The 27823-nt window shown below is 38.4% G+C and overlaps 1 protein-coding gene across 1 annotated transcript in view; it reads left to right on the top strand.

Annotated features, from left to right (window-relative positions):
- STK3 (serine/threonine kinase 3) overlaps positions 1-27823 on the top strand; it is a 126005-nt gene that overhangs the window by 2544 nt on the left and 95638 nt on the right. The window contains exons 2-6 of the mRNA XM_030943662.1: positions 4511-4591; positions 5021-5149; positions 7075-7189; positions 22349-22513; positions 22934-23101. Coding sequence (XP_030799522.1) covers positions 4511-4591; positions 5021-5149; positions 7075-7189; positions 22349-22513; positions 22934-23101 — 658 coding nt within the window. The remainder of the gene's footprint in view (positions 1-4510; positions 4592-5020; positions 5150-7074; positions 7190-22348; positions 22514-22933; positions 23102-27823) is intronic.

Raw genomic sequence — 27823 nt, 5'->3', positions numbered from 1 at the left:
CAAGCTCACATGTGAGGATACAGGTTGCATACAAGGGAAAAACAAAATAGTTATAGACAGAATTTTCTCAAGTACTTAGTTTTTAATCATGCCCATCTCCTGCATGCTGCTACCAAGTGAAATGCTGCTTAACAAGCATGGGAAGTGTTAATGAAGGTTTTCCATTCTTTTCTTTAAACTTGAGTTTAATGTTCACTGAAAAGCACAACGTTTCAGGTTTTGTGGGAAGAGGAAGAACTTGTTCTTAGAATATGAACTGTTTGTGAAAAAATTGTTTTTTAATGTTTGTGTCAGTGGACATGTTGGCAATTGTCAAGTTCCTCCTGAAAATGATGGGACAAAAATGTTTGGGCTTTATTGGCAGAAGGCTAAATGTAAGTACACAGCACAATGATGTTAACTGTCTTCATCTTGCTTCTCCTTGTGTGAGTGCTGTGAAGCAGAGCAAATGTCTCAAGGCTTCCACGTGCCACCTCTACTTCAGATGACTGCAGTGATTTATCCTGCTGCCTTCTCTTTTAATATATCAGTATAATTGATCCCAGCCATTCTTTTCAAATGTTTTAATGTGCTAGTTCTTCTGCACAATAAACCACATTTATTCATATTTCTTGGAGTGACTGTCCAGTTTTTTGTAACTCATGACAGTAATTGATGGCTTTCTATTCTTTATTCCAGCTTTATTTTTATTTTTGAACTTTCAGTTGTTTTTTTTTATCCCTACCTCTGTAGCATATCACCAATTTATTTTTTATAATCTATATATAATGACTATAGAGTACTATAGTAATACTTTTTTTTTCTTTAATTTTTTGGGAGGAAATCTCTGGCTCTTTCATGTTACAGTTCAAATTTTTCTTTATGCTGGGATTGAGTGCCTCTTAGGTTTTCCTTTTCTAGAATTTTGCTGATGTACTCAATGGCAAATAAGATTCTGGTTGGACTAGGAATTAATGTTTTCTCATAAAACTGGATTTATAAAAGTATAATTATCTGCTTGGTTGTATTTTCCTTGTTAAGAGACTAGATGTTATGTGGAAAGTCAAACCTTCTTGGAACAAGAAAATAATTTTCACAAGTCTTTCCCAGAAGTGTAGTTTAGTTAGTCCTTCTGATTTAAGGAACAGCTTCCCTTCTGGAAGACCTCTAAAACAGCTCATAATCACTACCTGATAGTTTAGATTCTAGAGAAAAAAAATAACCCAGAACAACTTTCTGTCCACGTTTTATACTCAACTTCTCTGTATGTCCTTTGGACTTTCTCATATATGGAGATCTATTATCTCACACACACATATGGCGCTTGCATCCTTTGGTCAGAGTAAAGCAGTGCCTGGATCTACTGATTTATTTGTTCTGTTTTAAATGTTTGTGTTATGAAAGTAGAGGCTCAGTGAGGGAGAGAGGAATGAGATACATTCTGTCCTCCTCTCCTATTGCTCTTGTACCCTTTGTCTCTTCATTTTTGCCTCCTGCCCCCTCTTCACCTTGCCCCCTTCCCCCTGCCAGTAAGAGCTGATGCTGAAGTCTTAAATGTGTTTCTCTGTCCCAGGATTGTTGCTTGCTTTTAACCAACAAGATACTGTTTCTGGTCTCTTCTTGTATGCTGCTTGGTGCTTTGCAGCCAGTTACACCAGTCGCCGCCTTCTTCCTCGTTTCTCCCAGAGTTTTCATAAATGCGGTCTTCACTGCAGCCCTTCAGGGTGTGTCGCGTGGTGTTCTGCAGTTCAGGAGCTGAATATTCTATTGAAACATCCAGAAACAGAAATCATTAGAATGCCTGAGTCATTAGGATTTTTCTGTGGTTCAAAGACCTGTGGTGTTGATGCTATCACTTGAACACCCGACCCAGCATCTGAACTGGTACAGTGCTTGTGAAGGAGTGGGAGGTGCTTTGAGAGGGTGTTTGGTGATGACATTCCTGAGGCCACGTACCATTGTCACTGGAAATAGGCTTTGTATTAAGCTGCCTTAGTGTTAAGTGTGATTTGGTCTTGTAGCAGGTGTGTCAGGGTTGGATAATATGAAAATAATTTTAAAACTACAGAATGCCTTTTTTTTTTTAATCTCCTGGTTGCGTCTCAGGTACTCCTAGATAATCTGTTATTTGACAATGATGTTGGTTTTGATCAGTTTATGGCTGTTAGTGGTTGCTTCACTTACTCTTCTCAAACACTCACAATGCTTTGCCATTAATGGTGCTGTTGGAACCCTTTTGATATGGATTTTTTTGGTTTTTTTCTACTTTCTCATTTTAGCAGGTGTTAATGAGCAGGTGGAAATGTTCTCTTTGTGGGCATCTCCAGTCAGGGATACTGTATACTTTCTCTTTTCTTGCCGTTACTAAAAAGTTCAGTCCCTCTGCCTTTCTGTTCAGTGCATCTTTTGTTACACAGCTCTTTGAGAGACTCAGCTAAAGGTTGTGCTTTTTATTTTTCAGGGCTCTGCTTATATTATGAACATACTGTGCATGGGGTTTTTTGGTGGCAAGAAGGGGATGATGGCAGCAAGTTATTCTTGAATGCAGTCTTTAAGGCTGCATATAATCTGTTGAGAGAGGAAAAAATTTGGAACAAAGAAGCAAAATGAATGATTTATTACTATAATACCTACCAGAAAAATAGGTTTTCCTCTTTGATTTGTCTCAACATATGCTCTTTCAGTAATGAAATATGTGCTTCTCTGCAAAGTATAAGTTCTGTCTTTCCACTTTCTAGTGTCTAACTAGCAGAGAGAGTGAAAAAGAAAAAACAGAGTTTTGTTCTTGTAGGGCAGTTTTGCAGACATTATTTAGTCTTTTTAATTTGATTTTTTTTTTGCTGTGTTTCTCCGTGTTGATGAGTTGTGCCTTTCATTTGCTGTGAAGATTTTTATTTTCCCTAAACACACAGGCTTTCCAGCTTCTTGACTGTTTGCTGTAGCAAACTGTATGGTCTTTATTGTAGTTAGTGCGCCTTTCCTTACTGATTGTGGATGCTTTTTGTATTCATGTAATTGCTGCATCTGTGAAATTGTTCTTTGATGTATAAATGTGTGCACCCTTGTTTGACACCAATCCATATGACTTGTGTGCTTTTACTTTATTTAATTTATTTAATTTAATAACCTTATTTAATTACTTTAAATTCTTTGCTTTTACTTAGATGGTTGGCAATTACAAATCTATTTTGACTCATGAGTTCCCTCATTGGTCAGTCACTTTAATTTTTATTGATTTTGTGTATCACAGAATTGCATCTCCTAATATGAAGGGTTTTTTTCAGATAATCACTGTTCTTTCACTATTAAGATTTGTCAATCTTTTCTGTCCATGCCCTTCTTCCTTCCCCTATTTCATATTTGTTTCTAGAAAGTGTTGTGGGACAACTTACTTTCCATAAGTTCTCAATGATCTGCTGTTCTTCAAAGTTTCCTTTTTTTAATTCCCCTTTTCCTCCTCCTGCATATGGAATACATGGACTATATTTAACACTACAGCACCAGCTTTTCTTCAGCTCATCTTCTACTTTATTAGAAGAAGGCTGTCATGTAGAGTCAACTTGTTACTATAGTCTTGCAGCAAAATTCCCTAGAACTTTACGGTGAAGGATTTACATGTTGCAGCCCCCCATCCCTACTGCAATGTGTGTGTGGTTATATTTTCCTGTGCTGTGTTCAGTGTTAGCTCTAGTGCAAGCTTGCAGCCAAGCTGTGTTTTGAGATTTGCCGGAGTCTGGGGGCCTGGAGAGCTGGGAATGCTAGAGACCAGGGAAAGGCTAGGACTGCTTGTAAAGGACAACAAATGGTGGTAAAAGGGAGTTCAAAGTGCTGGAAGAAATCATAGGGTGTTACTGAGTGATTTGAGACTCTGTGAGAGAGAACTAAGGGCAAATATGGTGGTGTTATGTAATTAGAGATTTCGTTGCATCCTTTCCCTATGTGCATTTACAGAGATGCAAGAGAAGCTGTCCCAACAGCTCTTACAGTACTCAGCTTTTGGAATTTCAGTCTTCTGCTGCTACTTGGGAAGTGCTCCCATATGCTCCCAGAATCATCTTGACTTCAGAATTCTGCTTTTAATGATGTCATTCACTGGCTGATGAGGGATGCAATTTACAAACTGAGTGCCTTATGTGGGTGAAGGATTGGTTTATAAATAGAGAACAGTGTGGCATCCCCTAAGCAGTAAGGGGCATCTGTTTGCTGGTTTTTGAGGGAAGGTAAACTTTCCTGCATTCTTTGTCTGTTTATATTTCAGCTAAGGAAGGAGTTTGAATAGTGAATTGGTCCCATGCTGCATTGAATTGAGCAAACATTAATGGGAAACTGATAATGACAAAAATTGTCATAACTTAACCAGCTATCATATAAGATGAATTAAAATTTGATTGCTGTTACACATTAGGTATTTTGTTTTCATAAGAATATATTTTTCTTTGTAATAATTTATTCTGTCTGCTTGCTTGTGTGAAAATTTGCATGAGTTCTTTCTCCCCCCCCCAAAAATAACTAGCTTTTGTCTTTCTTTTAGCAAACTGAAAAAGCTAAGTGAAGATAGTTTAACTAAGCAGCCTGAAGAAGTCTTTGATGTTCTGGAGAAGCTTGGTGAAGGGTAAGTACAGCTATTTACAGGGGCTTAGGATCAGAAGGAAACGATACATAAAACATATGTTGGAATATTAAGTTACAGAGAGAGTGACTGTAAATGCCTCTATAGACAAGTTTTACTGCTAAAGCAAATGCACGCATTGGTAGATTTCTACACTTTCCCTTATATATTTATGCATTTTGATGTCTGTTTGTTAGCACAGCAAATGTACTTGCACCTGTAATGGAATTAGAAACTCTTAAATCTTGACAAAAATTTCTGCTGTCTTGATAAAGCACCCTTCTGTCTTTCCTGAGGTGCTGGTAGAACTGATCTTTTTGCAGCCTGAAAAATGCTCACACTTCTGCATATGGCTTTTGTGACTTTTTGTGCATAATGGAAATCAGGAGCAGTTTGCCTTGTTTTTTTTAAAAAAATGTCTCTTACTTTTAGGTCTTATGGTAGCGTGTTTAAAGCAATACACAAAGAATCTGGACAAGTTGTAGCAATTAAACAGGTCCCTGTGGAGTCAGATCTTCAAGAAATAATTAAAGAAATCTCTATAATGCAACAATGTGACAGGTAGGTGTGACATTCTGTTCCTTTTCCAAGAGTCTATGTGAAAATGTATTTCTACTTGTGAAAATAGCTGAAATATAAGCAGCTGCCAACTTTTTCATGGAAAGTAAATTGTCCAGCATAGACTTTTTTAATTAAAGGAACCACTTTGTGGATCTCCTCCTCTCCTTACTTTGGATTGAAGGAAATACAAATAAACTGTTGAAAGAAGAAATACTGGCCTCTGCTTAGAATTCTCTGTGCTTGCTTCACTTTACTCGCCCTGTTAAGGCCAAAGGTTACTGTTTCCTTTAAATGTCTTGGGCTTTGTGAAATTCTGAGTCTGCCTGTTTCAGAAGATCGATAAAGATGTTTCTAGCAGAAGATGAATGGCTAGCAGTTAACTTCCAGAAGAATATTTTCTTGGCTGCCATTTTCCTGTGAGAACATCCCTTTCAAAATGAGAACAGTCTTGTGAAAGTGCTGGTGGATTGTTACCTTACGCTTGTTCACAGATCTTATGATTGCAGGTTTTGTAGAAGAAGAAGCCTTAATGCAAGGATGCAGAAATTACTTTACTATTTCTGTTGTCCATGAAGTTTTGGGCTACAGCTTCAAAATCAAATTTATTAGTGTCAGTCTTTAGGCAAATATGAACAGTGTTTTGAGATTGCACAGCACTTGATGTTTTGAAAAGATCATTTTGTCCTGATTGATAATAATAGCCAATTGTTGCTGGGAATCCTGGCATAGTATAAATCTGGTAAGAGATGGTCACAAAAATCAGTGGGTTTTCTTTAGAAGTAATACAGCCTTCCTGACTTCATGAATTTATAAGGAGCAAGATCAAAGTGTCATGCTTGTAAATGGTAGACATTTGGACTAGTTAGGAGGAGACTGACCCACCTTTCCTTCTGAAAAGGTAAATTCATTTGGTGCTAACAGTTGCTTTTAAATGAAATAGTTTTTTGATAGTGTTGACCTGTCTTTTTGTAAAGATATCATATTGCAGGAGGCACCCACAGGTCCTCTCTTTTTGTACCAGTTGTCTCTATGAAGAATGTTGCTGTCAGAAATGCTGATCCTAAAATACAGTTCCTTGCTCCAAAACAAAATGGTCTTTGATTGTACCCCATAATGTAGGTGTTCTGATGAGAAACCACTGTCTGATATCTCAGTATCTCACTTCCTGACTTTGTGGGTGATAGATGACAATCAAACTGTAGCCTTCTTTCAGTTCCTGCCAAAAACCCCACCCCAAACCTTCAGTCTTTTATTTCCCTAAATACACCATCTAATAACTTATGAACAATGATCCTTTTTATGTTTACCACATCTGTTTCTGCCTTTCTTGTGCAAGTGACTCCAAAGAAGCATTATGTCAAGTGACAAACTGATGGAGTAGCAAAGCAGTACCTTCGGTTTGTGACAATATTATCACTTCTCATGAGATGCTTCAGTATGAAAAGTATTTGCAAATCCAGCAGGCTTCAAACCAGCACTAGATTCTCTTTAATAAGAAAGCCTAGTTCTGTGCTTGAAATAAATTCATTCTTGCAAAACTGGGAAAACATGGTTGAGTTTCCATGTGATTTTGCTCTGGGGAGAAGAAAACAAGGCAGTCTTTCTAAGAAGAGAAGCATTCAAGAGAGGCCTTAGAGGAGGGAAAAACAAAGCTTTTTATCAGATGACTGATGTTTGGGAAAACTCTGTCTGTATTTGAAGATTGCAGAAAACTTATATACATAGTAGTGCCTTTATCATTTTATTAAGTAATCATAATTTACTCTAAAAAGGCATTGGTTAAGCTGGTTACAAATTTAAAATGTATTTGGTTGCACTTTCTCTTTAGCTGTGTCAAACAGTTTTTAACAACAGGTGTGCTGGTGATTTTTTTTTTTTGTCTTCTAAGAATTCATCTATTTATCTAACTTTTTTTTTCCATTTAGTCCTTATGTTGTCAAGTACTATGGCAGCTACTTTAAGAACACAGATCTATGGATTGTTATGGAATATTGTGGAGCTGGCTCTGTTTCGGACATAATTAGACTGCGTAATAAAACGGTGAGTTGTTTTTTTAAAAAAAATATATCGCAGTGAATAAAATGAACTTGTGAATTAAGTTTGGAAGCCAGATTAAAGCTGGAGTTACAAGACAAGATCTTGGCTGATGCCAAGGGGCCTATCTGTGCCTCGCTTCCCAGGAAACAAGCTCATGTAGTTACTGACTGTCATTGTGCGTTCCTCTGTGGAGTGGTCACCAGCAGAAGCAAATGCATTTTGGAATACAAAGATCTTGGGAATTTCTTGAAAATTACTGCTTTGTAGAAGGCAAAACTGTGGCTTCTTTCCTCTACCCCTTCCACCTTACCGTCTGTCAGCAGCCATTTAGTAACTGCATAGTTTGGAAACAGGTGTAAAATCATCTTGTTGTCTTGCTCTCAATAATTAGGTAGCATGAGAAATAACTGGCATTACTCAAGAAACGAGAGGGGAAGAGATGCCAACTAAGGAATGTGAGGGGGAACCAAAATGAGGGTTGTATGGAAGTGTCTTCATGGACTTATAACAGCAATAATATAGAGGAAGCCTGTAGGAAGCAGGTATTGTTTTAGTTCTCATTAAGAAACAACTTCTCTGAAAAGTGTTTTGTTGTAGGTGTCAAGCAGCCTTGAATTCCTTTGAGTCCATTGTTTTCAGTAATAGGCTGTAACATGAGGTATTCTGTTTACCAGCAGGTACTCTGTGGTGACACTACTTGCTGGGCTTCACATTTTGTAAACGCTCCTTGAGATGTTCCTTGCACCTTACTTGGGAGCAGAGGGGGAAAGTAAAGGAGAGAAAAGCAATGTTTAGAAAACAAGACATAAAAGAAAATGGAATCGGGTTTATTAGGAAGTGGAGGTGATGTTGACACTAAAGGGAGCCCCTTGGAGAAGGTGGCTGGTATTGAGGCTGCTGTGATTGAAGTGATGGGGAAAAGTCAGAACCACTGTGAGATTGCTGGAGTTCTGCAATCTTCAAAATTGGTGTTCTTGCTGTTGTATATTATCCAAGGATCAGTAGCTCTAGTAAGAAATGGCACAAGCTACTCCAGGATTTAAAAAACCAAAACGAACCATAATCCATTTAAAACAGAATTTAAGAAAAGAAAAAAAGGAGCGAACTTGTTTGTGCATTGATAGAAAATGCTTGAATTTTTATTTTAAAAAAGGTGTCCATATGAATGTGTGTGTGTACTTATATAAAATTAGGCTATCTAGTTTTTCTTAGATCTGTTGTAGGATATTGACATAGTAGATGAATTAAAGATTTGAGGGGAAGGGATATTGGAGTCTTGGAGCAAATGCATACTGATGATCAGACAAACTATGTCTACTGCTGCTCTTAAGGTCCATATGATTAAATAGCATGAATTCTCTTTGAAGGCACAGAATAATCAGTAAATACATGGATACCAATGATAAAGCTTTTGTAAAGGCAAGTCATGGAGTGCATGGCTAGTAGAGTTTCGGGAAGGAGTTGGTAAGGACACAATTAATGCTGGCAGATGTAAAGTTGGTTGGATGTGCTGCTTAAAGTACTTGAGCACACTGTTGATGACCTTACATTTTATTTATTTATTTATTCATTCATTAAATGGAAATAAGAAATGGTTTTGTAATAAGAAAATTAAATATTTACTTGCAAACAAGGAGAGAGTTGTTTCTTATTTTATCAGAATATTTACTGAATACAGTCAGACACATAGAGTTATGTATTCTGTAACTTCCTTAAATTGTCAAATGAAGACTGTGGCTGGGCCAAGGAAAAGTTTATTTCCTGCTTCTCATATTTATGGAAAAGAAATAGAGAAAGTTGAATTAAGAACCCTTTAGTGCAATGGCCATTAGGATTATCATTTGGACTTGATGTTAAAGATCTCTTCCAACCTAAATTATTCTAGTATGATTATTAAGTCAGGTCATAGGAGAAGGTGGATTTTTCCTCCTGTTTGGGGAGAAAATGTTAATATGTATTTGCCTTTGTTGCTTGTCTCTAAAACTAAGAATTTATTGATCATCTTCTGTTTTTGTGGTTTCTGTTTTTCAAAAACTGTGTTTGTCTAGAAAGTGAACAACACTGGGCTTTTTTCCACTGTTGTAGTGGATCAAAACTTAGGGAAAAAGAATCCAGAGTTAGGGTAATTTTTAGTGGTTGTTTGGAGCCTATTCATATGGAGAACTTTTCAGCTTAGCAAGAGCAGGGTCTTGTCCAAGAGGCCTGAGCCATTAATTTGAAGTTAAATGGACCACTGCAATTCTGCTGGAGTCTTCTAGTGTGCCAGGCAGATCAGCAGCACTTCAGCAAATCCATGGTGCTTGTTAGCTCATTTAGGGTGTGGTTTTCATCAGTCCTGGGCAGCAAAGCTTAGGTCTAGTTTTGTCTGCTTTTCTCAGAGACTGGTTTGGGAGGTACATGTATCATGCATTCAGACTGTGGGTTGCTGCCAGGGAGGGCAGTTCTGCTGCTGTCCTCCAACCTGACTGGTGTGTTCCTCCTGCCTTTTCCATGCCTCAGATGCAGTGATTGTCTGTGGCTGCAGGGTGATCTTTGATAAGCTTGATGATATGATGGAGGAACTTCCTCTCTTCTGTCCTCCCCACCCCTCATGAGCTGACTCTAGACTTACTGTGGCAGCACAGTGGCTTCATCTGATGCAAGGAATGAGCACTGTGGAAAGGGAAGGAAGAACATGTCAGAGACTGACTTTCAGTGTCAATAGATGAGATAATTACAGTGTGAAGCAACACTCACTGGCTGCTCTTAACATAGGAGAGAGTATTTACACACAACCATCCTTGTCTCTCTAATAATTATTGAGGGTGCATTTGCTCATCCACTGATCATGATTAACTAAGTCATTCTAATCCTGACTCTTTGGGGACCAAATTCAACTGACTGAAACATACCAGGTAGTGGCTATGTTGTAGGTTTATCAGACAAACCTGTCTTACTTGGGTCAGTATTTTAAGTCACAAGTGTAGGAGTGGATTGCTGTGCAGGTACTGTGCAGTTGGGCCAGAGATTGTTCATTTTGTATCTAAAATTATTTCCTTTATCACTTTATCAGTTACATGTGTAATGCCTCATGTACTCCTAATGATTAGCTTCTGCTATGTTTTCTTAGCTAATTACTTTTTTCTGTGTGTTTAAGCTCCACTAATTCAAGTGAATAGTGTATCCAAATCTCTGGATGTTGTATTTAAATGTCCTGATGGATTTTCTTTCTCTGTACGTTACCATGGGGATCCGGGGTAAATCTTCTGTTATCTGGACTAAAGGCATTTTGCTCATAAGGATGTTGTTTTGCAGTTTTAAGCAGTCATGTTTCTCAGTAATTTCACAGTTAAAATATTTCCAATTTGTAGGCCTTTGCTTCACTAAAGTTCATGTGATCATTAGCTCTAAAGCAGCTGTCTAGGGCCTAGTACCTCTTGTACATTTTAAGTAGCATCTATCGCAGTTATCACTTCCTCAGTTGAACCCACGTGGATTAGTTAGTACCCAGACAGTCCATACACAAAGATTGAAATTCCTTCTGCACTGGCTCACTTGCTTATGTCATCTTGGTGTCCATGGACAAGTCCATCCTGGCTGTGCTGCTGGCCATGTTCTGTCAGTGGGCCTTCCAGGTGATGAATTGACTCAATGGGCTAATCAGCTGTGTTACTCTTCAGAGACTGAGCTTTAGGCCAGCATTGTTAAACTGTTTTTCTTTGTGGGTTGAGGAAAAGGAGGAAAGAACTTGATCACAAATGTCTTGATTGCCTTGTTCTGTGTTTAGCCTTACAAAGCAGGTTAGCTTATCCTAGCCTCTGCAATGCAACACTGAGATTATTCAGTGCTTGTCTAATAAAATCCTTACTATGGCTCTGAATGATTGACTGCTATATAAATGCTGGGAAATATTTTTTCCTTAGTTCTTTAGAGTAGCATTGTAAGTTCCTTAAAAATGGATTGTACTGTCTGACTCTCAAAATGATAGATCTTTCTTTCAGTTGCATTAAACTGTGTTTATCTGCTTGGAAGTTTGCTCATGAAAATTACTGTTTTTTCCCTGAGCTGAAAAATCTTTGTGTGCCAGAAGTAAGATGCAAGTTATGTGTTGGCTAATTTTTACGAAAGAAAAGGAAGCTTGAGCTACACTGGTATTCATCCATTTCCAAAATAACTTTGTATGTATTACATGCAACTACAGTTGACCAAAAGCATTCAGAAATGGGGAAGTTTCAAAACAAAGATTGGCTATGCAGCATCCTCTGGTAAATGTGCTTTGGGATACACTAACTGTCCTCTCTTCCCCTTTTTCTAGTGTCTTGGCAGATCATGCTCACTCAGTGAGGACTAATATGCTATTAAATTATACATCCTCTGAAGTCCTGTGTTTATTTGTAAAATACTATAACAATTGCTCTGAAGACAGAATTATCTCTCCCCAAACTTTATCTGACCTTCCTCTTTCCATTAAAAGAAATACTGTTATTAACTTGTGCCATGAACATCTGCAAGTCAGTTCTAAGAAGAATTTGATTCCTGGATGATTTCTATATTTCTGTAATTTCCTACAGGTGCATAAAATGTTGGAGTTCATTTTATGGGCTGTCTTAAAACTGGCCATATAATACTAAAATGCTCAGCATCATATAATTCACCTTCTGTTTAAAAAATGTACTTCTTGGTAGAAAGTTTACTAAATACTACTTCAGTTCTAATTGTTGTATTTCCTGGGTTTCACAATGTTTATATTTGTTACTGATCTCTTTGCAGTCAGGTCACTGCTAAAAGATGAGCAGTGCTGTGGTATGTTGAGGAGGAGGTAGGATTTTCATATTTTTTCTCATCTGAACAGTCTGGTTAGTTGTACAGTCAACAGATCTCCTTTGCCTCCTCACCCATGTTTCAGAAAATCTGTGGAACTTCTGGGAGAATAGCAGAACTTGCATCTGTGGTTTGAAGTCAGTCACTCAAATAATTTTTCAAATAAAAAATTGTTGGAATTATTCAATGCAAGCAGCAGCTTTTTTCCCCTCTTGTAAATAATTTTCAGTTAGTGCCAGTTTTAAGTTGCTCAGACAATGAAATGACTATGTAAACCTAGAATATGAAGAAATTTATAATAAAATCTTGCAATGAAAGGTAGCTGTTTAAATGAATGTTTCGTCAGTCATCTACTGGTACCCTGTATATAACTTGCATCGCAAAACACACATAATCTTATTGTAGTAAGGAGTGGAAGTTTAACCGTATTGCCTTCCCACACTGCTCTTTCCTCTCAAAAGAACCCCATCATTGTTTGCATTGGAGAGACAGAAATATCAGCTGAATTTTTAATGTACTTCCAGTTTGAGTCAGCCTCTCTGCATATAAAATTGTAATTTGGGCAATAAAATTTGTCTCCATTCAAGGAGTTGAGCCAAGTTTCGTTATGGTTTTCCATGTGTATTTTATTTTACAATAAAAGAGTCTTTAAAGTTTAGATGGGTTTATTGCTATATATTATTGTGGTGAGGAAGCAGATGAAATGTAGAAAAACTACAGGTAAAAGAAAGGCTACTGTTTTTTTGAATTTGGATGTCTGTTTTAGAGGTGGTAAGGAAAGAGGTGAACAGTGTGCCACTGATTTGGAATAAGTGATAATTTTAATTTGAAAGAGACCTCTGGAAGTCAGCTAGGTGAATCTACTTTTCCAAGGAAGGAGGTCCAGTTAGTGTTTAGGATCTTGTTCAGATCAGTTTTAACAATCTGAAAAGTGTGAGACTCAGTCTCTTTCTCCAGCCCCAAGAACTTTTATTTCTTCTTGTATGCTCAGTGAGGATTGTTTTGGTTTGTTCTAGCCCCTCTAGTCCAGTTCTAACTGGACTCTCCAATTTGTCAGCCTTTCTTTTATAGCAGCCTGGAACAGGGTGCTGTGCTCCAGATTTGTGTTCACAAATGCTAAATAGAGGGGGATTTTTACTTGACCTGACTGTGCTTTCCTAATGAAGGCCAGTCTATGGTTAGGGCGTATTGCTGATGTTGCTGACTGATGTTCAGCTTGTCTTCTGGAGCCACCCAGAACCTTTCCTGGAGGAATGTTCCCTGCCACATGGATTCTCCGTCCCTACTGCTCATGGCATGGGGTGGTTCTCTCCTGGTGTGGGACTCTGCCATCATTGAACTACTGTATTTGTTGTCAAGCTAATTCTTACAGCTTGTTGAGATCCCTCTACATGGCAGCCCTGCCCTGTCTGTAGTGTATTGGCTGTTTCCACCTTGTTTCATGTCATCCACAAACCACGATGGGGTGTGTTCCTCTTCACTGTTCAGGTTGTTGATCAAGATGTTGGGAGTATTCACCCTATGATCAGTCTCTGAGAACATTGCTTAGAGCTGGCTCTTGGTTACGCATTGAACCACTGCTGAGCCTGGCAGTCCAGCTGGTTGTTCCTCTGCATCTTCTCCATGATTCCCCAGATTTAGTTAAAAACACAGATTGGAGGCTGCCAACAGCCTTGTAAAGTCAGACAAAATGACATCCTTGGCCTTCTCTTCACCCTCATAAGAAAGTGACCAGGTTAATTTAGCATAATTTCCTTCTGGTTAACTTAGGCTGGCTGTTCCCAGTCACTTTTTTATCATTTGTGTGTCTAAAAACACAAACAAAATTAGCTTCTCTGTGGATTTACCCCATACTTGGGGTCTGAGAATGAGCTGATCAGCCTGTAGTTCCTCAGGTCCTTCTTTTTGCCCATTTTGAAGATGATGGTGTTGTAAGGGACACCCTCATTGCTGTAATCTTTTAAAGTTGATAAGATGTAGCCTTGAGTTGACATTAGCCAGCTCCTTGGCACCTTTGGATCTTATCTGTTCTCATGGACTTGTATTTGTCCAGTTTACTAGAGTAATTCCTAACTTGTTCTAGTTTGCTACTAGGCAGAGATAACTGAGAGTCAGAGCAACCCTGCTAAAGACTGATGCAAGGAACGTGTTTGGGAAATTTCCGCATAGCTTGTTAACAGACTGACCGCCCAACACAAAGTCCCTCCTTCCCTCCCCCCCCTCCCTCTTGCTGTCTTCTGTTTTGCTCTCCAGATGCAAGTTCACCCTATTCTTGGCCTTTGTAATTCAGCTCTTTACTATCCAGGCAGTGCTTCTTTATTTATCTTTAGTAATCTGTTTTTGTGCTTTGCATGCCTTATTTCCTGCACTTCAGCTCAGTTATGAGTTCTCATCTCTTTCTTTGTTCAAGATTGCTTTCTGCTGTATTTACTTACCTTGCCTGCCAGGAAAGACTGTTTTCATACTTCTAGGAGGTTGCCCTTTATGCTCAGCCAGCTCTTTGTTGGCTTATAAGATTGTGCAAGGTCTCTCTTGGTGATGCTGTCAGACCCAGTGGGGATGGTATGAGCAGGTGTGTAGCTTGTGAGCCAAGTGAGCTGTTAGCAGATGTGTTCCCTATGATGGTAAAGTTGGTTTTAAACAGTGGCAACTCAGATAAGTGCTTCCTGTTAGAAAGGCATACAGTTGTATTGTTTTAGCAGACCTGTGTTAAGGGCTTCCAGTGCAGTTCTTGACCTTATTCTTGTCAGAAGAGGACTTTGCACAACCAAACAACTACATTGGTGCTGATCACAGCTCTTTGTAGACGTGCCAAAGCATGTGCTACTAAATCATAGTTAAAATCTGCACTTAGTGCAGTGCTAAAGAGGTTCTGTACTTTTCTGCTTTACTTCTAAGGTTGTGCTCAACATCTGGTTCAGTACTTCATAGATATCTTCTAGGAAGCTGGGACTCGGTAATGAAGGGCTGAAGAGTCTGACTTTCATATTCTGATCAGTTCTTGATCTGCCTGTGTATTAATGTTAGCTAATGTTAAGCATGAGATTTCCTGTAATAGTTTTTCCTATGAGCCACTAGGTATGTTTTAGGTAATTTTATGCTGCTGCTAGGCTGTAGTAATTTTCAAACTACACATAAAAGACTGATGTGTTTGCACTATCTTTAATAATCCAGTACAAAAATGCTAATTTAAAGGAAAGAGAAGATGAGGTCTCTTGCATATTATATTAATGAAGTATTATGAAATTTATGTTACTAGGATTATGTAGTGAAAAACAAATCTTAAAAATGCTAACACTGATCATCACCTGTACAGTGAATGTTTGTAGTTACATTTATTGCAGTATATTTTCTGTATGATTTTATGTGCAGCTTGGGTCTTATGGTAGTGAGTTCTTACTCTGTCCATTACTGTAATATTGAGGTGTCTCCTTAGATAGTATAGGATTAAGTGAAGATTATCTGGCAGACTTAGACCAAACCTTGTTGTCCTAAGTAATGCCATGATTTGGTACTTTACTCCAAGACAGAGGCTGTGATTTTGTTTGAAGAGCACTATATTCACTCATAGCATATACATCTGCTCAAAAAAGGGTCTAGTTGCCCTGAAAGAGAGGCTCAGGGAAAGCAATTTCAGGACAGTGTAGTTTGTAATAGGTAGTGGGAACTAAAATCTAAGATTGGCTTCAGGCTAGAACTGTAACAACTCTTTTTCTCTCTGAAGATTTCTGCCTACTTCCTAAGTTAGATGTCAAATACTACAAATTGGAAGGGTATTGTGGGAACTGTCATCTCTTCTTCCCTGCTTATTTGCCCTTCTCTCCTGAATATCAGGTTTTTTCTTAGTCCAGACTTGTCTTTGTGTAAATGAAGAATAGGAGAGGTGTGTGATGATGATGGGATGTGAAATGTTTGAGCTTCGTAGCTTCTGGTGGAAGAATGGCTCCTTTATTTGCCATGAGAATGGACCTACCCGATGTGTTCAACCTAATCAGAGTGTTTAGATGCAGTAATCTGATACTTCCTGGAAGCATCAGATTTAATGTGCATGTATTAGTGTAAAAAGAGCAGCTGGGAATGGACTTAGTCAGTTAAAACAATTCAGCTGACCCAGACCACTTTAGAGGGGCCTCAGGAAGGAGAATGTGTGCAGGAGAACCTGTGGATGAGTTGTCCCAACAGCTGCATGGATTAGGTGGTGTGTGATGGACTGGATAAACCCTCATTCTCCCTTGTGTGTGGCATCCATAGCCAGTTAGATATAAATATGTGAATTAGATGTCTCTTATAGTCTCCTAATAGATGTGGAACACTAGAATTTGCTGCTTTGCTCCAGATTTTGATTTCTAAGATTGTCCTCATGTCTAATGTATTTTATGTAGGCTGTAGAGTGGTTCACCTTTATCATTCACATTCTTTTTAATATACAATCTGCATGTGGTTTTGATGGTGAAGGATTAGAAGCTGTTCCATGGCTGACTCTTATTTAGAGGGTAGCACCAACCTGTCAAAGGGACAGCATGCAGGATTAGAACTAGCCTAAGATACCAAAGAGATAAATGTTCCGCAAGGGTTTAAGTGAGGCTCTTGATATGAACAGAAATCAAAAATGAAGCAGAAACATTATGACTTATATATAAGGTGCAAGGTATAGAGCTGTGCTAAGGGAAGAATGATGCTGTGCATGGAAGATCTCAGAATAAAATTGACCAACTTGTTTAGGAAAAATACTGCCCATACAGATTGATCAGGAATAGAATAGTGTCAGAACCATACATCTAGATCAGGATAGCAGCATTGACTGGAACATGGTTTTATATTAATATGAAATAGTTTTGTTTCTTTTAATTGTTCTGTGTGGTGATTATCAATGGCATTGCATGTGTGTCAATATCAAACTACTTCTAGAACTCGAGAGTACTGGGTATTGAGTAGATGGCAAGTTGTGTGCTGCGACAAAGCATGTGATGGTCTGGTTCTATACTTAGCTGTTTGTGTGTTGAAAGTTGCTTGTAGGGACACAGACACTACGCTACCTAGACAGCGACTTTTAACCATGCTTAAGACGACAGATTCTGATTTAGAGTAAAGAAGGGAGGAGACATAATTAGGAAGCATTTTGATGTGGATTTTAAAAGTTTATGTGTGGTTTTGTGAATAAATGAATAGTTGTAGGAGCTTTGGATCTGTTTTTATGTACTTTGGTCCCTTGTTACTTCCAACAATTGGTAGGCTATAAAAGTGTCCTCCATTTATTTCCACAAATTCCATCAGGTTTGCATTAGTTTGTGTGTCAGCTAGTCTCCATGCTGTAAAGAAGAACTGTATGTTATTTTTTTGTCATGTTAAAAAAAAAAAAATCAGTATTTCCCCTTCTCTGAACACATTCTTATCCTTTACCCTCATTCTTCAGCTGTGGGCCCCAGAGCAGCACACAGAGCTCAAGGAGAGGCTGCACCAAGGCTGTACAGCAGGACAGTCACCTCTGTGACCGGCTGGGGATGCTGAGTTTGATGCACCCCAGGAAGGGGTTTGTCCTCTGGGCTGCCAGGGTGCATTGCTGACTCCTGCTGAGCCTGCTGCTGACTAGCAGACACAGATCCCTTCCTGCAGGGCTGCTCTTGAACCATTACTCTCCCAATTTATGCTTGTCCCTGTGCTACCCATCCCAGATGTAGAATCTGTCATTCAGGCTTGTTCAGTTTCATCCTGGTCATCATTGCCCAGTGCTCCATTCTGTCCAAATCCCTCTGCAAGACTTTTCATTCAAACAGCATCTCCCACTTTGGTATCCTCAGCAGACTTTACTAATGGTGCGTTCAATTCCTGCATCCAGATTATTGATAAAAGTAGTGAACCAAATTAGCCCTAGAATTGATGGTACATCACTGGTGACAGGTCACCAGCCAGATGTAGCTCCATTCACTACAGCCCTTTGAACCCTGGCCTTCAGCCTCCAGCTCACTGTGTGTCTGTTCATCCTGCAGAAGGATGCCATGAGGTATCATAAGCCTGACTTAACTAAAAACCAGTGGGTGGGTGACCTCATCATAGAAAGGTATCAAATTAAACAGGATTTCTCTCTGTGAACCCATGTTGACAGTGCCTGATGATCTCATTGTTCTTTTGAAGGCCTTTCAGTAGTACCTAGTATGATGCTCTCCATCAGTTTTGTAGAAACTGAGATTAGGCTTGCATATACATAGATTCCTGGATCTTCCCTCATGCCCGTTTTGTAAACTGGAATAACACAGCCTGGCTTTCAGTCAGCAGGGACCTCCGCCACTAATCTTTCAAGAACTAAAGCTAGTGATTTTACCTCCTGAGGAACACACACTTGCCTTTTGTTCAGACAGTTAACTAACTTACTTATTCTTTAGTAATGATATATTTTGGATTTTGTTTATTTTGGGATTATATTCAAACTTTAAATATAGACAAGTCAGCTAAAACAAACCACCCATAATTTATTGAAATTGGTGTAAAATGCACCAATTTTGTTGTATGGAGTTGTAAATTCTACTAATACAGAATCATTGAATGGTTGATGTTAGAATGGACCTCTGGAGGTCATCTAGCCCAACTAGCCTCCTAAAAAAAGGCCATCTGGAGTTGGCTGCCCAGGGCCATTTCTCCGTGGTTTTCAAAGGAGGGAGACTCCACAACTTCCTTGGGTAACCTGTTCCAGTGCTTAGTCACACTCACAGTAAAAAGTTTCCTGCTGTTTAGAAGGAACCTCCTGTGTTTGAGAGTGTGTCCATTGCCTCTGTTCCTGTCACTGGGCACCACTGGAAAGAGCCTGACTTCATCCTCTTTGCACCTTCCCTTCAGTTATTCCCATACATTAAAAAAATTCCCCATGAGCTTGGTCTTCTCCAGGCTGAATGGTCCCAGTCTCAGTCTCTCCTCCTGGGAGAGATGTTCCAGTCCCATGGTCATCTTTGTGGCCCTTTGTTAACCCTCTCTGGTGTTTCCATGTCTCTTATACTGAGAAGTCTAGAAGTGAACCCAGCACTCTAGGTGAGGTGTCAGCAGTGTGGAGCAGAAGGGAAGGATCCCTCACCTTCCTGCATCTCCTGGCAATGTTATCTCATGCAGCCCAGGATACCGTTTGCTTTTTGGCAGGCAGTGTACAAAATACTTAAATACCATTAGTGTGTGCAAAACCCTCTGCACAAGATGGTTCTGGTCTACAGGATCAACATAATGGAACTTTAAAAACAATGTTTAGTGCATCCAATAAGGGAAGAAATGGTGTACTGCATTTAACTATGCAGTATAGCTCAGATGCAATACTGCATAGTTAGTGTTTCTGGATTTAGAAGTATACATGCGGAGAACTGTGTAATTTATGTGCTTTCACTGTTATCCACAGATGGTGTGGGTTCTGCAAAAAGTTTAAATGGCACAAAAATAATGGAATTAATGATTTTGAAGTTTTTTTTTTAAATACTTTTTTTGTGGTGATTGCATGGTAATGTTCAATATGGCAGTGCATTATTTTCTGAAAAGATAATTTTGTGTAGGGAAGGTGAGTGTACTTTCTTTGCTTCTTGTGTAAGGCTGGTAATTCATTCCATCCTTCTAAATAATATTAGGCGTTAAAGCCAAACATTTTGTCTGAGTATTATTGTGCACATACTTGGCCATGTTCAGCAACAATATAAGCAGGAGTGATTTTAGTGACTGTATCATGTTATATAGATGATGATTATATGAAGCACAAGTGGATAAATCGAGGATGTCTGGAGCTGGAATTGATGTGTCTTGGAACATCATAAATCTGTTCTTCCTTCTTTTTTTCCTTTGCTTTCCTGTTACTGCTGTTTGTGATAAACATGACTTGTGCTCTCTGCCTGCTTCTTAGAGGTGGTATTCACTTCTCTGGGCTTTTTTGACCACTTTGTGTATTTGGATATGTAAATGCTTTGTTCTTCTGTAATATTTAGCCATGGTAGAGCTTTACTTTGCTGAGGATCCCCAGATAGTGCATCAGGCTGCAGCACTCCAGGATTCTCTTTTGGTTTGCTGGATTCTCACTCCATTGCTTATTTGCCAGCTTTTGGTTCCAGTCTTCCATTAGCCTCTCCTTTTGAGAGCTGGACTTTGTCGTGCAGCTACAAAACCACTTCTCCATCTAGAGCTGATGATCAAAGATCTTCATGTAGTTAATTTTTCAAGAACTAAAGCTGGGTGTTTACCTCCTTAGAAGCACAACATATTGAAGAGCGATCTCTGCCGTGTCCTCCAAGCACCATTTTTCATAATACTTGTTTCTAGATGAAAGTGGGAGGGAAGTTGTACGCTTATCTTGCTATACATTTGTCAGTGCTCAAGGTCATTTTCTGTTGCATGTTCAGGATTAGCTGCATGGAAGGTTTTGGAGATTCAGGACATTGTATTGTTTCTGCAATTGGGTGGATTTGGTAAAGTTTGGGCAGCAAGTGTTACACTCAGCATGTCTTAAACCATTCAAGATGCAGTGTATAATAGCCAGGGTTTAAATTGCCTGAAGTGTGAGTCTGCAGATAATTACAGTTTTAGTGATTCATCATAGAATTTTTGGCTCACATAATAAGGATTGTCTCTTTCTTCAAATATCTTTTTGACCATACTTAAGTTTTATCTTACAGTTGATTTGAAGTCCCTTCTTGCTTGACTCCAGATCAGGTAAATGGTTTTACTCCCATGGCACAATACCAGGAAAGTTGTGTTATTTGAACTGTGTGTAACAGGGTTTTCAGTTCTTCTGGCATGCAGTCCTTTGAAGCAGCATAGCAGTCAGCATAAAGTAGCACAAGTGAAGGCTTTGAGCAGTGTGCTGCTGAATAGAAACAGTGAAAGATCTCAGAGATAAATGGTGGGCAAGGAATGCATAATGCACAGCAGAGGCGGTAACTGCTTGGCTTGGAGCTAATACACCACCATCAGTTTCATCCTCTGCTCGCATAGGAAAAGGTTTATAAAAGTCTCTGGAACTCTTGGGGTAAATCAACACATGCACTTTTTTGAAAGCAATGCCAGTTTGAGCAGCAGCTACTTTGCTTTGTCCTTTACTATGCCATGAGTTGAATCCAGGAGCTGTTTTGTTGGAAAAATAATTTGGCAGACAGGTTTGTTTTCAACTAGGATCTGTCTGTTATAGTTCAGTGGAAGAGGGGCTGAGACACTGTGAATTAACTGCTGTAGGTTGCCCGGAAAGGAGGGACTGGAGCTTGGGACTGCTGTTTAAATAAATGTGCAACTGTGCCCTTGGGCTCCACACCTAGGTTTTGTGAGACTGGATGGAAGCTGCAACAGGGAAGTGGTTCTGCTTATTAAATAATTAAAACTTCTGAGCAGCTCAGGTGCGGATAATCTTGTTGAGTAATATTTTTTTTCCTTTTTGTTCTTTCATTCTTTTGGCTTAGAGTGATCACAAGTGGGTTTTTTGTTTCTTACAGGCTTTTGGTGGTGGTTGCTTTTTGGAGGGAGGTGTGGATGTCTACCAGCATTTTCAGAACTGAAGCTGGAAGGAATTGCTAGTTCTTAATTTATTTTCTGTGTAGGATTGGAAAAGTAGAGGAAAGAGGGGAAAAATGCAAGCCAGCATTGTAGCCAAATCAGAGTATTCATCTTCACTTTTCCAGTTTCTTGCATTTCTGAGAATGTGTGAAGTTCATTTTAGTTCTTCTATTGAAGCATCAGTGTACTGTAATTAATTGGCATTTCAGTTGTATGGATAGTTTCTTTGTATTTCCTTGAGCAGTTGCATCACATGGAATGCATTATATGTGTGTGTTTGTGCTTTTATTTGAGAAAAAATGTTGATGAAGAATTGTTCTCAAAGGGGTCTGGTACCTGAAAAAGAGACTCTTGCTGTTTCTCTGATAACGCTTGTTCAGGAGCTTATGTGTTCCTATTTTGTTGATCTGAAGTGATGAAAATAAACAACTGCTAGCTGATGACTTATTCAAGACTTTGTGGTATTTAGGAAGCCATAAAAAAAATATATCTCAGTTTTTTTCACTCTGTTGTGTTTTCTTTCATAATGAAATGTCTGTCATCTTTTTGCCAGTTGACTTGCAATTTATTGTAGCATTTGTGATGGCATGTGACTCTGCGCTATATTAGAGTTAAGAGAAGCATTTTGGTCTGCCAAGTCTACACAACATCTTTTTTCTCTATAGTTGGCATTTAATAATTTATTTTTTATTCGGGTTTTTTTTAGCTTTAAAATGGAAGTTTTTCTGGTCTGCTAAAAAAAAAAAAGTCAAGCATTGTGCTCCTTACAATAATCACTATGAAATGATCATGATTTAAATAAGTCAAATATATGGACGTTTTGTGTATACCTGAAAGTGGTTTTATGTTTTCTTGCAGCTAACAGAAGATGAAATTGCAACTATTTTGAAATCTACTCTTAAAGGACTTGAATACTTGCACTTTATGAGAAAAATTCATAGAGATATAAAAGCTGGAAACATCCTTCTTAACACTGAGGGACATGCAAAATTAGCTGATTTTGGTGTGGCTGGCCAGTTAACAGTAAGTAACTGTGGGAAGATAATTTTAAAATGCTATAATGCTCCCAACCTTGTTCTTTCACCTTTGTCTTCTGCCTTGAATTTTGTGTCTGAGCAGTGTCACTGCCACTATTGGTAGTGGCAGAACTAACATTCTTTATCATGGTGAGTATTTAACGTGCTGCAGGGCTATTTAGTTTTTAGTTGTTTGTTTTTATAGCCCAGTGTATCAAGTGCCTGATGATCCCTTTAAATTTTAGTATGAGGTTTATTGTCGTCTCTTTGGCCTCTGTATGCTTATGGGCTGAATCTGTTTGGTCTTAATTGGAAGTCACTACCATTTGACCTTTGGGTGGATAATTTAACTTTAAATATAGAATTGATATAAAAATAATCTGAAAATAAGCATCTCTGGTTTAATTTCGTAATAATATAATTACAGGATACAATGGCAAAACGTAATACTGTTATAGGAACTCCATTTTGGATGGCTCCTGAAGTCATACAAGAGATTGGCTATAACTGTGTGGCAGACATCTGGTCCCTTGGTATAACTTCAATAGAAATGGCTGAAGGAAAGCCTCCATATGCTGATATTCACCCAATGAGGGTAAGTATGTTGGTGGCATTTTTTATTTGTTGTATTAAAAAAAACAACCCTCAAACCTACAAAACATTCAAAACCCCCTAATACTGGAATCATAAAGCTGTATGTTTATGAACAGAGATTTTGATACTAACAATTTTTACTTTCTGTATTGCTTCCTCTTGACTCCAGTTTGCCTGTGTTTTAACACATTTCTGTAAGGTTTCAGAATGCCTGTATCTCCACTTGAGAGGGAGCTGCAGCAGGACGCTCTTAATTGGCTTTGGGGTAATATAGAGAATACTGCACTTGGAGATTTGCATCACCAAGAGTCAGTCTGATTTTGAAAGGTAGTTTTGAAATAAAGGTGACCTAAAGAAGAATTCAGAACTGTCCTATGGGAGCAGTGCTAATATTATTATTATTAGTTACACCTGACAGCTTTTATTTATTGTGACTCCTAAGGTCTCTTAATGAATGAGTTTACTTTTTGTAAATAGAATTAGTTGCTTTATGAGGAGTAGCAGTTACAAAGGAATTACTTGGAGAAGCTAATGGGGATCAATGTTTATCTGGGGATAACTTGACACTGTTAGTCGTGCTGCTGTTGTAATGCTGCTTTCGTAATAAACTATAGAACAGCTATGGTGATTGCACTGATGCTCCATTCTTAAATTGTTTAAAACCCATTTTGAATTAAGAGGACACTTTATGTTGCTTAAAGCATACTTTTCTCCAGAAAAATCTTAGCAATTTGCTGCAAAATTGTCATGCATACTAATTTATTTTATTTCGTTTTCTTTTGCTGGTGCCTCATGTATCAGAATCTTAATAGAAAGAAATACCACTATAGAAAGAGAAGGTACTGTTTATATACAATTACTGTAAGGTGATGCACATCTGAATTCAAGTGTATTTAGTGCTATTTTTGTTTGTGAGGTTCTTGATTTTTGGTTGTGTGTGCTCTTTGGAGAGAGATGTTTCCTTAAATTTCCGTTAAAGCTAGTGAGTGATTTTAATTTAGAAACATTACATAATTTTGGAAGCAAACTTTAGTAGTTTTCCTGCAGCATATTTTTCTTCCGTGTAATTAAGTGTTTTAAAATCACAATTCAAACTAAAAATATTTAGGTGAAAGCTGAGAACAAAATAACTATCTCTGAAGCTGGATTTTGATGGGAATTTAAGATGAAATAACCTGTAAAATATTTTGAAGAATGATTGATGACAAATTAACTACACTTGATCATGCTGGGATTTTTGGTTATACTTCTAACAAAAACGCCTTAATTACGTCTGAGTAACATCACTGTATGCAGTTGCATCAGCTGTTGAAAGGTGAGGATTACATTATCAGGGAGGATTTTTATGTGCATGACAATAGCTGCTTATAAATCAAAGGTCATTGTGTTTGAATGCTTGTGGATCTGTTTAATTCTTGTAATCAAGTGAATGCTATCAAAGGCCAATGTAATCTAACACAATTCTGTATTACATACAGCATGTGTTCTTGTTAATGAATTACGTTTAAATTACGTTATGGTTTTTAAGGGCTTGTATGTAGTTAGTACTCTTTCGTATATTTGATACCTTCAGTTTTTCTTAATTTTTATTAGTGAGTTGTTACAGTGGTTAACAAGAAATACACAGATTTAAGTTGCAATAGTTTTTCTGGTGTCATATGATACAGCTTCACAGGACTTTTGGCCATATGTAGATGCTTTGTTTTAGTTATGATACAGAATTGATACAGGCAAGCATGAGAGCTTGGGCAAATTTTCATTGCTTTTCCTAGATGTTGCTGGAGTTCTGTGGTATTTATGTAAGGCACAATTTTGTTGCCTGGGAATGCATAGTGAAATTACCATGCACACTATTTTGCTGTAGGCTGGTTGGCACTGCCACAAAGGTAATGCACTGCCAGTAGGCCATTTCCTTGTCAACTGCATTTACAGCTTAATAGAAATATTACATGACTTCTTTAAACAAGTGTTTTGGCAGAGAGGAAATAGCAGATTCCATGCAAACAAGCATAGCTTCCTCTGCTTAACCACACTCTGACTTTTCCAAGGATTTGTACTAGTTTCAGATGGGAAAGAAGTAGTGGGGGGTGCAAAATGGAATTTCAGGTGAAAGGGGGAAGAAGCAGCAGGCTTTTTCGGGTTAAGTATTTCTGTCATAGTGTATTTGGCTGTAAGTGTCATCCATGCTATTTCACACAGAATGACTGGGTTGGAAGAGACCTTCAAGATCATAGAGTCCTACCCAAGCCCTAACCCCTGAACTGAACCATGGCACTGAGTGCCACATCCAGTCTTTCTTTAAACACATCCAGAGATGGTGATTCCACCAGCTCCCTGGGCCGGCCATTCCAGTACTTTATCACTCTTTCTGTGAAAAACTTTTTCCTAATATCCAACCTATATTTCCCTTGGCACAGCCTAAGATTTATTTCACTTGTTCCTGCTGCAAACTTGAGTTCAATAGGAGCTGTAGTTGTCACACTTGGTTTGAGGCTCAAAGGTCAAGAGCAATTGCCAGCTCAGTAGTTTTAATGCTTTATTCACCTAAAAATTATGGACTGTCTCACATACTTGATGTCAGTCCTTTTCTGCTTTTGCTAATGATAAAAAGTGAAACTTCTGTGTATTTTCTGTGTTTTTTTTTAAAGAAGGAGTATTTTCAGGTAGTTGTAAAGGAGAGAGAAATAGAGACATCCTCAGGGTTGCCCTAAGACATGGTGATACAACCACTAGAAATAGCAAGGAATTGCTTGTAAAAAAATCATTCAAACCTAAATAATTTAACCCATCTAGCAGGGCTAAAAGCATGTTGATTGCAGCAGACTGTGCAGCATCCAGGGTTAATGTGGCTGACAGTGTCTGCATCTGCCTTTGATTGCTCTGCTGTGATGAGCAGTTAGCAATTTATAGTGGAGCTAATTAAAGGGGACTTCATTGTGGTTCTAGGTCAAGACTCAATCTCTTCCTCTGAAGCTGCAGTGATGTTTTAACAGCTGAATTCCCATGTCCCCATTGGCTGCAGCATATATGCTGTCCTGTAGTGATAAAATATGTATGTCCTGCCCCAGACAAAACTTAATTCAAACCATTAACCATGTTTTGTTCAGTCACTCCTCTGCATGTGATATCTATCCTTAGTATTTCTAAATTTGCTATTTTTAATCTGTGACAAGAGCGCAGAGAATGGGCTGTTTTACTGTAACAGTTGTGATTTTGCTCTTTTTCTAAAAATTGGTAACATGCCTGTGAAATATCCTCTGTCTTTGCTGATGAAATCATGATCTCAAATTGTCATGTAAGATTGTTTTTGGTGGAACATCCTTTAAGCTGCATAGTTTTCATATGATCCTTCTGCTGCTGGTATTTGGCTTTAAAAACAAGTAGATTAATAACACTTTGCCATAAAGCTAGTCTTTAAACTTAAGCATGGCTCTTTTTGAGGTCCTTCTCCAGGCCACCCTTACTAAAATTTTTCCTCATGTTCATGCAATGATGTGATCAGTTATTCCTGCAAGGCTGAGCTTTTTATGATCAATTTAAGTGTGGGCTGCTGCTGTTAGAGACATCCTGTCCGTAGCCAGAAGTTCCTGACCTTTCTGTTAAGCAAACACTAATATTATTATGGCCTCACATGGAGTTGGATAAAGCAGCTGATGTTCTGAAAAGTTAACGTGATAGAAACCTCCTAGAACTGGGCCAGAGAAGTTGTAGGAGCGTGTAGTGGATGGAGGAAATGGGCTGAGGGGAGTTACTGCTTTTGAGCCTTTTAGACCAACTGTAAAATGGCAACGTGTGTGTTTTATAAAATTTCCTCTTCTTTGCAAGGTGAACAGTTACTGACAGGTTGGTGTGCTTCAAATAAATGCTGGTAGCTCTCTTACAAAAGACAAGGAAATAAAAAGACTAAAAAAGCCCAAACGCTTTTCTTTCATGCTTATCAGGCAGCTGCAGTAATTCACATTGTTGTGGGATGGAAGAAGCTGGTGCTAGATGTGTTTTTCAACACTTCACAGTATTGGTCTTTGTTTCTTTATGGTGAAGTTTGTTGGAAATGGACATGTGGGCATCACATGTTCTGCAGTGAATTGGAGGAAGCCAATTTGAACTACTTCCATTTGCCTTAAGTTCAATCATGATATTTATTTTTCCATGGCACTTACCCAGATTATCCATGCCTCCTGCTTAGCCTGTGTCATTTCCACCCTGGACTAATCTGTTTGTAATAACCTTTTATTCCTGATGTATCTTATAACAAACTACAATTTCCTGGTTTTTTTATTCTCGACATATTGCATTAAAACTGGAGATTGAAGTGAGAATTATTGCTCTGTAAGGCTCTAAGAAAAAAGAGGTGTCATGTGGAGCATGGCAGTCAAATTGGGACCAGTTTTTCAGCCATTAAGAAGACACTTTTCTATATGCCTTTTGTGCCAGAAATTGAAGAAAGGAAAATAAAAAACAACTTCTGTCTTGCTATACAGTCACTCTAGCATTTCTTCTCTCCAACATGTGGTGTTATCTCATTTCTGTTATTTTCTTTAGGAGTTCACCTATCTTATCTCAGCATTACTGTTTTAAATTAGACTAGGTTTGTAAAACTATATGGTTTTCTTTTTTTAGTGCTTTTGCTTATCTTTGCAAAAGACTTTGAATTAACTTCTAAAAGTCCTTTACCTTTTAAGAACTTTCTACGAGACGCTGTTAATTTGTAACTTGATGTCTT

The sequence above is a fragment of the Camarhynchus parvulus genome, chromosome 2, assembly GCF_901933205.1.
Source record: "Camarhynchus parvulus chromosome 2, STF_HiC, whole genome shotgun sequence".
In the NCBI taxonomy this organism is placed as follows: domain Eukaryota; kingdom Metazoa; phylum Chordata; class Aves; order Passeriformes; family Thraupidae; genus Camarhynchus; species Camarhynchus parvulus.
The sequence above is the reverse complement of the archived record's forward strand: the minus strand, read 5'-3'. Positions and strand labels throughout refer to the sequence as shown.